Consider the following 13,589-nt stretch of genomic DNA (forward strand, 5'->3'; position numbering starts at 1 on the left):
ATGCATTGTAGAAATACAGTATTCATTATGATTTTGTGTTGTAAAGATGAAGGTAAATGATTGGAAGAAATTTCTCAAACTGCTTCAAGAAACTTCTTAAGACCAAAATCATTGAAATTGCCATACATCTGTAAATTAAACAAAACATAATAATAATAATTTTCAGCACTTAATGCTCTTGAACAGAGAATGCTGTTCTCCACAATGGCCCAGAACATTAGGAAAAATGGTGTATTCAGGTGGTGCGGTTTCAAAACACAGTGCAGTCATAATTATCTTTATAATTAACACCATCAAAAATACACCATTCTGCAGCTGATAATTACATCCACCTGACATTGGCCTGCAAACACAAATGGTAAAAGGCAGTTGCTTTGCATCATGGTTTAAGAAGTTTGCTGAACACAATAAAAACAAATATAGCACACATCAAAACTTCCTGGATCAAACCTGTGTGTGGGACTGGGACATGAAGCTGGGAGCTTTGCCTATCATACGCAACTGAGCTACCAACTGAGCTACCCCAGTAGGACTTGTGACTTGTCCTCACAGCTTTACTTTATTTATTTATTTATTTATTTACACGTCAAGTTCTGTAGGACCAAATTAAGGAGCAATTTGAAAGGTCATGGAATGTGTCAGTACATGAAATTACAACAAAAAGTAATAACAGATAAAAATAAAATGTTTATGTACCCAAAAAAAGTCAAGCCATATGGTTAAATAAATGCAATCAACAATATAACAAAAATCAGCTTAATTTTTCAAGGAATTACTCAACAGAATAGAAGGAATGGCCCATGAAGAAACTCTACAGTTTCAATATGAAAGCGCGTGGATTACTGCTAAGATTTTTGAATTCTTGTGGTAGCTTATTGAAAATGGATGCAGCAGTTTCTTTCTGCACAAGAGTTAAGGAAGTTCGATCCAAATGTACGTTGGATCAACAATGTAACATAAGAATCAGCTTCATTTTTCAAAGAACACCTCAACAGAATAGGAGTGACCTATGAGAAAACTCTTCAGTTTAAATTTGAAAGTGGGTGGAACACTGCTAAGATTTTTGAATTCTTATGGCAGCTTACTATATATACGAGGGCAGTTCAATAAGTAATGCAACACATTTTTTTTCTGAAACGGGTTGTTTTATTCAGCATTGAAATACACCAGGTTATTCCCCAATCTTTTAGCTACACAACACTATTTTTCAACGTAATCTCCATTCAATGCTACGGCCTTACACCACCTTGAAATGAGGGCCTGTATGCCTGCACGGTACCATTCCACTGGTCGATGTCGGAGCCAACGTCATACTGCATCAATAACTTCTTCATCATCCGCGTAGTGCCTCCCATGGATTGCGTCCTTCATTGGGCCAAACATATGGAAATCCGACGGTGCGAGATCGGGGCTGTAGGGTGCATGAGGAAGAACAGTCCACTGAAGTTTTGTGAGCTCCTCTCGGGTGCGAAGACTTGTGTGAGGTCTTGCGTTGTCATGAAGAAGGAGAAGTTCGTTCAGATTTTTGTGCCTACGAACACGCTGAAGTCGTTTCTTCAATTTCTGAAGAGTAGCACAATACACTTCAGAGTTGATCGTTTGACCACGGGGAAGGACATCGAACAGAATAACCCCTTCAGCGTCCCAGAAGACTGTAACCATGACTTTACCAGCTGAGGGTATGGCTTTAAACTTTTTCTTGGTAGGGGAGTGGGTGTGGCGCCACTCCATTGATTGCCGTTTTGTTTCAGGTTCGAAGTGATGAACCCATGTTTCATCGCCTGTAACAATCTTTGACAAGAAATTGTCACCCTCAGCCACATGACGAGCAAGCAATTCCGCACAGATGGTTCTCCTTTGCTCTTTATGGTGTTCGGTTAGACAACGAGGGACCCAGCGGGAACAAACCTTTGAATATCCCAACTGGTGAACAATTGTGACAGCACTACCAACAGAGATGTCAAGTTGAGCACTGAGTTGTTTGATGGTGATCCGTCGATCATCTCGAACGAGTGTGTTCGCACGCTCCGCCATTGCAGGAGTCACAGCTGTGCACGGCCGGCCCGCACGCGGGAGATCAGACAGTCTTGCTTGACCTTGCGGCGATGATGACACACGCTTTGCCCAACGACTCACCGTGCTTTTGTCCACTGCCAGATCACCATAGACATTCTGCAAGCGCCTATGAATATCTGAGATGCCCTGGTTTTCCGCCAAAAGAAACTCGATCACTGCCCGTTGTTTGCAACGCACATCCGTTACAGACACCATTTTAACAGCTCCGTACAGTGCTGCCACTTATCGGAAGTCAATGAAACTATATGAGACAAAGCAGGAATATTTGAAAATATTCCACAAGAAATTTCCGGTTTTTTCAACCAAAATTGGCCGAGAAAAAAAATGTGTTGCATTACTTATTGAACTGATTTATATATATATATATATATATATATATATATATATATATATATATATGTTCGCACGCTCCGCCATTGCAGGAGTCACAGCTGTGCACGGCCGGCCCGCACGCGGGAGATCAGACAGTCTTGCTTGACCTTGCGGCGATGATGACACACGCTTTGCCCAACGACTCACCGTGCTTTTGTCCACTGCCAGATCACCATAGACATTCTGCAAGCGCCTATGAATATCTGAGATGCCCTGGTTTTTATATATATATATATATATATATATATATATATATATATATATATATATATATATAAAATAGAGGGAAACATTCCACGTGGGAAAAATATATCTAAAAACAAAGATGATGTGACTTACCGAACGAAAGCGCTGCCAGGTCGATAGACACACAAACAAACACAAACCCACACACCAAATTCAAGCTTTCGCAACAAACTGTTGCCTCATCAGGGAAGAGGGAAGGAGAGGGAAAGACGAAAGGATGTGGGTTTTAAGGGAGAGGGTAAGGAGTCATTCCAATCCCGGGAGCGGAAAGACTTACCTTAGGGGGAAAAAAGGACAGGTATACACTCGCACATATATATGTATATATGTGTGGATGGATATGTGTGTGTGTGAGTGTATACCTGTCCATTTTTCCCCCTAAGGTAAGTCTTTCCGCTCCCGGGATTGGAATGACTCCTTACCCTCTCCCTTAAAACCCACATCCTTTCGTCTTTCCCTCTCCTTCCCTCTTTCCTGATGAGGCAACTGTTTGTTGCGAAAGCTTGAATTTGGTGTGTGTGTTTGTGTTTGTTTGTGTGTCTATCGATCTGCCAGCGCTTTCGTTTGGTAAGTCACATCATATATCTTTGGTTCTGGGTTTGAATCCCGCCAATGCTTAAATTTTGATTAATAATCAGCACTGGTAGCCAAAGACTTCCAGCTTTAAAAGTCACCTTCATTCTGCCAACAGCCTTGTCAAAGAGGGTGCAAGAGCGGACAGAGGTTCAGGGCACTGTCTTGTCCTAGAGATGGGGAACTGTCCCTAAAGGTGGAAGAATCAGCAATGATCAATGGCATGAGGATGCAGAAGGCAATAGAAACCACTGCATTAAAGACATCTAACGTGTATCCACAGGACATGTGGCCTGTAACTGAAGAAATATCATGATGATCTCTCCATTGGAAAAAGATTCTGGAATAGTCCCCAATTCGGATCTCTGGCAAGGGACTGCCAAAGGGGGAGGTCACCATGAGAAAAAGATTGAATAATCAACAAAAAGATAACATTCTATGAGTCGGGGCATGGAATGTCAGAAGCTTGAACACGGTAGGGAAAGTAGAAAATCTGAAAAGAGAAATGCAAAGGCTCAATCTAGATATAGTAAGGGTCAGTGAAGTGAAGTGGAAAGAAGACAAGGATTTCTGGTCAGATGAGTATAGGGTAATATCAACAGCAGCAGAACATGGTATAACGGGAGTAGGATTCATTATGAATAGGAAGGTAGAGCAGAGAGTGTGTTACTGTGAACACTTCAGTGACATGGTTGTTCTTATCAGAGTCGACAGCAAACCAACACCAACAATGATAGTTCAGGTATACATGCCGACATCACAAGCTGAAGATTAAGAGATAGAGAAAGTGTACGAGGATATTGAAAGGGTTATACAGTATGTGACGGGGAATGAAAATCTAATAGTCATGGGGGACTGGAATGCAGCTGTAAGGAGAGGAGTAGAAGAAAAGGTTACACGAAAATATGGGCTTGGAACAAGGAATGAGAAAGGAGAAAGACTAATTGAGTTCTGCAACAAGTTTCAGCTAGTAATAGCGAATATTCTGTTCAAGAATCACAAGAGGAGGAGGTATACTTGGAACAGACTGGGTGATACGGGAATATTTCAGTTAGATTACATCATGGTCAGACAGAGATTCCGAAATCATATACTGGATTGTAAGGTATACCCAGAAGCAGATATACACTCAGATCACAATATAGTAGTGATGAAGAGTAGGCTGAAGTTCAAGACATTAGTCAGGAAGAATCAATACGCAAAGAAGTGGGATACGGAAGTACTAAGGAATGACGAGATACGTTTGAAGTTCTCTAAGGCTATAGATACAGCAATAAGGAATAGCTCAGTAGGCAGTACAGTTGAAGAGGAATTGACATTTCTAAAAAGGGCCATCACAGAAGTTGGGAAGGAAAACATAGGTACAAAAAAGGTAACTGGGAAGAAACCATGGGTAACTGATGAAATACTACAATTAGCTGATGAAAGGAGGAAGTACAAATATGTTCTGGGAAACTCAGGAATACAGAAATACTAGTCACTGAGGAATGAAATAAATAGGAAGTGCAGGGAAGCTAAGATGAAATGGCCACAGGAAAAATGTGAAGACATCGAAAAAGAAATGATTGTCGGAAGGACAGACTCAGCACACAGGAAAGTCAAAACAACTTTCGGTGACATTAAAAGAAAGGGCGATAACATTAAGAGTGCAATGAGAATTCCACTGTTAAATGCAGAGGAGAGAGTGGATAGGTGGAAAGAATACATTGAAAGACTCTATGAGGGGGAAAATTTATCTGATGTGATCGAAGAAGAAACAGGAGTTGATTTAGAAGAGATACAGGATCCAGTATTAGAATCAGAATTTAAAAGAGCTTTGGAGGACTTAACATCAAATAAGACGAAGGGTTAGATAACATTCCATCAGAATTTCTAAAATCATTGGGGGAAGTGGCAACAAAATGACTATTCACACTGGTGTGTAGAATGTATGAGTCTGGCAACATACCATCTGACTTTCGGAAAAGCATTATCCACACAATTACGAAACCGGCAAGAGCTGACAAGTGTGAGAATTATCACACAATCAGCTTAACAGCTCATGCATCCAAGTTGCTTACAAGAATAATACACAAATGAATGGAAAAGAAAATTGAGGATGCACTAGATGACGATCAGTTTGGCATTAGGAAAGGTAAAGGCACAAGAGAGGCAATTCTGACGTTGCAGTTAATAATAATGGAAGCAAGACTAAAGAAAAATCAAGACACGTTCATAGGATCTGTCAACCTGGAAAAAGCATTTGACAATGTAAAATGGTGAAAGATGTTCAAAATTATGAAAAAAGTAGGGGTAAGCTATAGGGCGAGCCGGGTGATATACAATATGTACAACAGCCAAGTGGGAATAATAAGAGTGAACTACCAATAACGAAGTGCTTGTATTAAAAAGGGTGCAAGACAAGGATGTAGCCTTCTCTACATTGAGGAAGCAATGATGGAAATAAAAGAAAGGTTCAGGAGTGGAATTAAAATTCAAGGTGAAAGGATAGCAATTATACAATTCGCTGATGACATTGCTATCTAGAGTGAAACTGAAGAAGAATTACATGATCTGCTGAATGCAATGAACAGTCTAATGAGTACAGAGTATGTGAAAGTAAATCGGAGAAAGATGAAGGTAGTAAGAAGTAGTAGAAATGAGAACAGTGAAAAACTTAACATCAGGTTTGATGGTCACGAAGTAGATGAAATTAAGGAATTCTGCTACCTAGGCAGTAAAATAAATAATGACGGATGGAGCAAGAAGGACATCTACATCTACATATATACTCCGCTAGCCACCAAGCGGTGCGTGGCGGAGGGCACAATTCACGCCAAAGTCATATTTCCCCCCCTTGTTCCACTCGCAGATTGTGCGAGGGAAAAACGACTGTCTGAACGCCTCAGCATGAGCTCTAACAATGGCTAAATGTACCAGTCACGAATCTTGGCACTCTTCTTTGGACCTTCTCAATCTCTTGAATCAGACCCAACTGGTAAGGGTCCCATACAGATGAACAGTACTCTAAGACATCAAAAGCACACTAGCAATGGCAAAAAGAGCATTCCTGGCCAAGAGAAGCCTACTAATATCAAATATCAGCCTTAATCTGAGGAAAGTATTTCTCAGAATGTACGTCTGGAATACAGTGCTGTATGGTTGGTTAGTTTGGGGGATTAAAGGGACCAGACTGCTACGGTCATCGGTCCCTTTTCCCAAAACTTAAAAACACCCACAGAGAATAAAAGTGAACAAGGAAAGGATGACAGATGACAAAGGACAAGAGAAACTGAGACAAAGACCAGACAAAACGAAGTAAAATCACACAGAGTGTGACGGTGGTTGGCCGACCATAGAGCCAACCACCGAGAAACACATTAAAAACTCAGTCTAAAACCGTAGGCTAAATGCCAGACTCAACACAAAAAAGAACAAACACTTAGATTAAATGATAAAAGCCCCCTGCCCGAATAAAATGCAAAATGAAGCCTGTCATGGCAGAGTCATCTGTTAAAAGGGCAGGGAGCGTATCAGGCAGCACAAACATCTGCTTGACCACAGCTAAAAGGGGACAGGCCAATAAAATGTGGGCCACTGTCAAAGCCGCCCCGCAGCGACATAGAGGAGGGTCCTCCTGACGCAGTAAATAACTGTGCGTCAGCCGGGTGTGGCCAATGCGGAGCCGACAAAGGACAACTGAGTCTCTGCGATTGGCTTGCATGCATGACCACCACACAGTCGTCGTCTCCTTGATAGCATGGAGTTTATTGGGTGTGGTAGTGAAACATGGACTGTGGGAAAACTGGAACAGAAGAGAATCAAAGCATTTGAGATGTGGTGCTATAGACAAATGTTGAAAATTAGGTGGACTGATAAGGTAAGGAATGAGAAGGTTCTGTGCAGAATTGGAGGGGAAAGGAACATGTGAAAAACACTGATAAGGAAAAGGTACAGGACGAAAGGACATCTGTTAAGACATGAGGGAATGACTTCCATGGTACTAGAGGGAGCCGTAGAGGGCAAAAACTGTAGAGTAAGACAGAGATTGGAATATATCCAGCAAATAATTGAGGGCGTAGGTTGTAGTTTGCAAGTGCTACTCTGAGATGAAGAGGTTAGCACAGGAGAGGAATTCGTGGCAGGCCACATCAAACCAGTCAGAAGACTGACAGGGGGGGAGGGGGGAGGGGGTGATTGGGGGGTGGGGGGTGGAGGGAGGGAGGGAGGGAGGGAGGGAGGGAGGGAGGGAGGGAGGGAGGGGGAGAGAGAGAGAGAGAGAGAGAGAGAGAGAGAGAGAGAGAGAGAGAGAGAGAGAGAGAGAGAGAGAGAGAGAGAGAGGGGGGGGGGGGGGCAATGTCGAGAATACCCAGACTAGTGAACAGGGGTCAACAAGAGGTTCGCGAACTTACACAACTTACTACCCGAACAGCAGCCCATACCTAAGCCAAAAATATCCTTTTAAAATGGGAACAGTTACTCCAAAACATAATACCGTACAGCATAAGTGAATGAAAATAAGCAAAGGAAACTAATTTTCATGTCGAACGATCAGAGACATGGCTTAGCCACAGCCTGGGGAATGTATCCAGAATGAGAATTTCACACTACAGCAGAGTGTGCACTTATATGAAATTTCTTGGCTGATTAAACCTACGTGCCAGATCGAGACTCGAACTCCACGTCTCCGCACTATCCTTTCTTCCAGGAGTGCTAGTTCTGCAAGGTTCGCAGGAGACCTTCTGTGAAGTTTGGAAGGTAGGAGATGAGGTATGGTGGAAGTAAAGCTGTGAGGACGGGGTGCGAGTCGTGCTTGGGTAGCTCAGGTGGTAGAGCACTTGCCCATGAAAGGCAAAGGTCCAGAGTTCAAGTCTCGGTTCAGCACACAGTTTTAACCTGCCAGGACGTTTCGTATCAGTGTACACTCCACTGCAGAGTGAAATTCTCATTCCACATGATTGCAGTTGAACCTGATGTGATCCAGGAAATTTTTAAAGTCAAAGGTGATCCTAGTTCACAGTGATACAACCTGAGATTAATGTCTGAAAAATACAGATTTCTGAGTTCAGCTTGATTCAAGTTCATTTTTTATGTTAATCTAAGATCAACTGCTCTATACAATCAGCCCTGGATGGACTACAATGGTCACTGGAATTGAAGCTTTTTGTTGTTTTTTGATTAGGATAGAATATGAATAAGAGGAGTGGTGAAAAGGAATGGGAGGGGGGAGGAGGGGGAAGTTCAGGAGTTGGAAAAGAGTCTGCTTGTTTTCATGCTCCAGCACCTTTGCACAAATTAACTGAATGAGTACAATTCCACATAAAAGGAAACTGTTTCAATTTATCTTTTATGTCATAAACAGTCACAGTTCCCAAACCATAGTCCAACATGGATGATATAATAGTTACCAATACTGAAAAAAAAAAAAACAGAGAAAAATACAAACTCAAGTTCAAAATAATGCACACCATCAGCTACAGTAGAAAAATTACTAAGTCTCCATTTTGTTGTTTAATGAGTAGTTCAGAAAACACAAAAACCATCAGTATCTTACCTCCTGCACTTCCTCAAGCTAAAACTGAGGAAACGTCTCTGCCAAGCTAGGAGCTCAAGAATAAAACACACTCAGTTAATGTGTCCCTCCCCCCTCCCCACAAACAACAACAACAACAAATTGGTGTATCTCCCCTTTGCAGAAAGGTATAGGTCTGTGAAGAGTGTGTACACAGAAGTGTGTCAAGAGCCCAGCTGAGCAAGCCAACTGTTGTTTGCTTGATGAGAGAATTGCTTAGAAGGGAGAGTGGAGGGTATACCCAATATATATGTCAATGTACACCAAGTAGTCTCTCAAATGCCATCTGGGAAGAGAGAGGATCAGCTGTTGTAGGATTGTGGGTATGTATCCTGCATCTGGTTGGTACTATTATTTCCTATAGACGGCTAGCAATTGAAACTTTCCGCTTGTATTTAAAATGTGGATCTACTGTTGATGTTTTTGTACCCTACAGACAAAACAAGTAACATGTGGAGAAGCTATTATGACATAAATAAAAAACATACATTTTTACTCATAATAAAGAAGAAATATTGTTCACTTGGGCCACATCATTTGAACTTCTAAGTAATGGCTACTGCAGTTGATCATAGAAATAAAAATAGAAGGTCAGAGTATTAGAGATCAGAAGCAGCCATGTTTTCATAATAACAAAGCAATGATGAGGACTGTGACTGCCAAACACCTTGACACAGAAATATGTTAGATGAGATGAATTTTGTAGTCAAAAGCATCCAATAAAGGATTTACAGCCAAAGAAGAAAAATGTTTCTTCACATTATGGTACAAGCAAATGAAATTAGAATCCTGCCAAAAAATGCCATTAATTTTTCTACTGCATTGGTAGTAGTATAAAATGAAAGGAACAATTTCTCTACCTATCTGGATGTTGAAATCAAAAGATGCCAAGCCACAGTTACTAAGTTAGTTGTTACAATTTAAGCTGACAGTTTTAGACATCGCATGAACCTTAAAGATTAAAAACACGACTTTTTTCATTACCTTACAGGGTCATTCAGAAAGTGGTGGTCAAATACTTTATATTAAGCTCTGATAAATTATATTAACATTAAAAATATAAATGTAAACTTCAGTATTTCTTAAATTAATGAGAGAAGTTCAAATAACAATCTTACCTGACACGTTTCAAGCTAATAACAACTTCACAACTCTGGGAGATTTTGATATTCTTTATCTGGAACCAGTACTTTCCAAATGGCATTTCATGTAGTTTCACCCACATGGCATAACCATTTGGTGCACCAATCACATCTGGACCTTTACACAATGAAAACAGAATCACTAACTAACAATATTACGATGACAGATACAAAATATTGAGATATTACATAATACCTACATTTCTACTATGAACTGCCCCCCCCCCCCCCTCACTGACCAATCCCTTTAAAAATTAAAACAGTAAGTTTCAAAAGGAGGAAGGAAGATTAAGGTTTATTATTCCACTGATGACAATGTCACTAGATATACAATCTGATGCCTTCCTGGTATATTTTTAACTTGTAGAATTCTTGGGTGTCTGCCCAGGTCACAATGTCAGTTCTCCACAATATTTTGGCAAACCACACCACCTTAACACTACTACTAGGTTCAGTAAAGGATAATCTAGGCCTTCACAAACCAGGGTCTATCAAACCCCTACTAATGTGGCAAAGTGTACATTGGGGAAACCGTTCAGGCAGTAGAAGAGAGGTGCTGTGAACATAGGCACCATTCTGAATTACAGCAGACCACCATATCAGCCATGGATGACCATCGTATAAAAACTGGCCATACTATAGATTACAACAAAACAAAGATATTTAGGCAATACTCTTCTTTCTGGGATTGCATGATTAGAGGGGCCACTAAAATTAGGGTCCAAGGTGGTCTAATTAACAGAGACAGTGGCCTACAATGAAATCAGGCACGGAACCCTGTACTGAGCTGAGAAAACCAAAAGTGTTCCCATACAGTGACGTTTGCGTCAGATGATGATAGCGCAGACACTGGAGACCATAGTTTGCAGCCAGGCATCACCACTTCCACCACTGCCACAAGCACCATCACACCAGATGCAGGAACTGCAATGGGAGCATAATGATGGAGGAGTAACGGTCAACATATATAGGACACTGACAAGAGCTGAGAATCTGTCATCAGGAACCACCTGCAGATGACAAGATACTGTTTGCTGAAATATTATGGAGAACTTATGACATTACCCATACAGACATTTGAGAATTCTACAATCTCACTAGCGATGGAGCACAGGTATGAACAGGACAAAGATGTGGAAAGAAATTGGCTGTGTGTGTGTGTGTGTGTGTGTGTGTGTGTGTGTGTGTGTGTGTGTGTGTGTGTGTTTTCACAGGGGGAACCAACCGGGAATTCAGATTAATTTATTTAGAAAAGCCACAGTAATTAAATCTCAATGGCCACATGAAGTTTTGAATGATTCTACATGTAAATCTACATCAATACTCTGCAAATCACATTTAAGTGCCTGGCAGAGGGTTCATCGAACCACGTTCACAATTCTCTATTATTCCAATCCCGTATATCTCGTGGAAAGAATGAACACATATATCTTTCCGTACGAGCTCTCATTTCCCTTATTTTATCGTGGTGATCGTTCTGCCCTATGTAGGTCAGTGTCAACAAAATATTTTCTCATTTGGAGGAGAAAGTTGGTGATTGGAATTTCGTGAGAAGATTCTGTCGCAACGAAAAATGCCTTTCTTTTAATGATTTCCAGCCCAAATCCTGTATCATTTCTGTGACACTCTCTCCCATATTTCGCAATAATACAAAACGTGCTGCCCTTCTTTGAACTTTTTTGATGTACTCCGTCAGTCCTACCTAGTAAGGATCCCACACCGCGCCGCAGTATTCTAAAAGAGGACGGACAAGCGTAGTGTAGGCAGTCTCTTTAGTAGGTCTGTTACATTTTCTTAGTGTCCTGACAATAAAACGCAGCCTTTGGTTAGCCTTCCCCACATCATTTTCTGTGTATTCTTTCCAATTGAAGTTGTTTGTAACTGTAATAACTAGGTATTTAGTTGAATTTACAGCTTTTAGATTAGACTGATTTATCGTATAACCAAATTTTAACGAGTTCCTTTTAGTACTCATGTGGATGACCTCACACTTTTCGTTATTTAGGGTCAACTGGCATTTTTCGCAACATTCAGATATTTTTTCTAAATCATTTTGCAGTTTGTTTTGATCTTCTGATGACTTTATTAGTTGATAAATGACAGCGTCATCTGCAAACAACCGAAGACGGCTGCTCAGATTGTCTCCCAAATCATTTATATAGATAAGGAACGGCAAAGGGCCTATAATACTACCTTGGGGAACGCCTGAAATCACTTCTGTTTTACTCTACAACTTTCCGTCAATTACTATGAACTGTGACCTCTCTGACAGGAAATTGCAAATCCAGTCACATAACTGAGACAATATTCCATATGCACGCAATTTTACTTGTGTGGTACAGTATCAAAAGCCTTCCGTAAATCCAGGAATACAGAATTGATCTGAAATCCCTTTCAATAGCACTCAGCACTTCATGTGAATAAAGAGCTAGTTGTGTTTCACAGGAGTGATGTTTTCTAAACCCATATTGACTGTGTGTCAATAGACTGTTTCCTTCGAGGTAATTCATAATGTTCGAACACAATATATGTTCTAAAATCCTGCTGCATATCAACGTTAATGATATGGGCCTGTAATTTAGTGGATTACTCCTACTATCTCTCTTGAATATTGGTGTGACCTGTGCAACTTTCCAGTCTTTGGGTACGGATCTTTCGTCGAGCGAACAGTTGTATATGATTGTTAAGTATGCAGCTAATGCATCATCATACTCCGAAAGGAACCTAATTGGTACACAGTCTGGACCATAAGACTTGCTTTTATTAAGTGAATTGAGTTGCTTCACTACTCTGAGGATATTTAATTCTACGTTACTCATGTTCGCAGCTGTTCTCGATTCGAATTCTGGAATATTTACTTCGTCTTCTTTTGTGAACGCATTTCGGAAGGCTGTGTTTAGTAAATCTGCTCTGTCAGCAATGTCTTCAATGGTATTTCCATTGTTATCGCGCAGAGAAGGCATTGATTGTTTCTTGCCACTAACATACTTCACATACGACCAAAATCTCTTTGGATTTTCTGCCAGGTTTCGAGACAAAGTTTCATTGTGGAAACTGTTATAGGCATCTTGCAATTGAACTCCGTACTAAGTTTCGAGCTTCTGTAAAGGATCGCCAATCTTGGGGATTTTGTGTCTGTTGAAATTTGGCATGTTTGTTTCGTTGTTTCTGCAACAGTGTTCTAACACATTTTGTGTACAACAGAGGATCAGCTCCATTGTTTGTTAGTTTATTTGGTATAAACCTCTCAATTGGTGCTGATACTATATCTTTGAATTTAAGCCACATCTGGTCTACACTTATATTATTAATTTGGAATGAGTGGAGATTGTCTCTCAGGAAGGTGTCAAGTGAATTTTTATCTGCTTTTTTGAATAGGTATATTTTTCGCTTATTTTTCGAGGATTTGGGGATTACAATACTCAATCTTGCTACAACAACCCTGTGTTCACTAATCCCTATATCGGTTTTGATGCTGGTTATTAACTCAGGATTATTTGTTGCTAAGAGGTCAAGTGTGTTTTCACAATTGTTTACTATTCGCGTGGGTTCATCAACTAACTGCTCGAGATAATTTTCAGAGAATGCATTTAGCACAATTTTGGATGATATTTTATACGTACCTCCAG

At 40.6% G+C, this 13,589-nt stretch overlaps 1 protein-coding gene across 1 annotated transcript in view; it reads right to left on the bottom strand.

The window, feature by feature from the left end:
- LOC126470214 (uncharacterized) overlaps positions 1-13,589 on the bottom strand; it is an 83,512-nt gene that overhangs the window by 17,483 nt on the left and 52,440 nt on the right. Inside the window, exon 3 of the mRNA XM_050097893.1 lies at positions 9,937-10,078. Coding sequence (XP_049953850.1) covers positions 9,937-10,078 — 142 coding nt within the window. The remainder of the gene's footprint in view (positions 1-9,936; positions 10,079-13,589) is intronic.

This window comes from Schistocerca serialis, chromosome 3 (genome assembly GCF_023864345.2).
Source record: "Schistocerca serialis cubense isolate TAMUIC-IGC-003099 chromosome 3, iqSchSeri2.2, whole genome shotgun sequence".
Classification (NCBI taxonomy): domain Eukaryota; kingdom Metazoa; phylum Arthropoda; class Insecta; order Orthoptera; family Acrididae; genus Schistocerca; species Schistocerca serialis.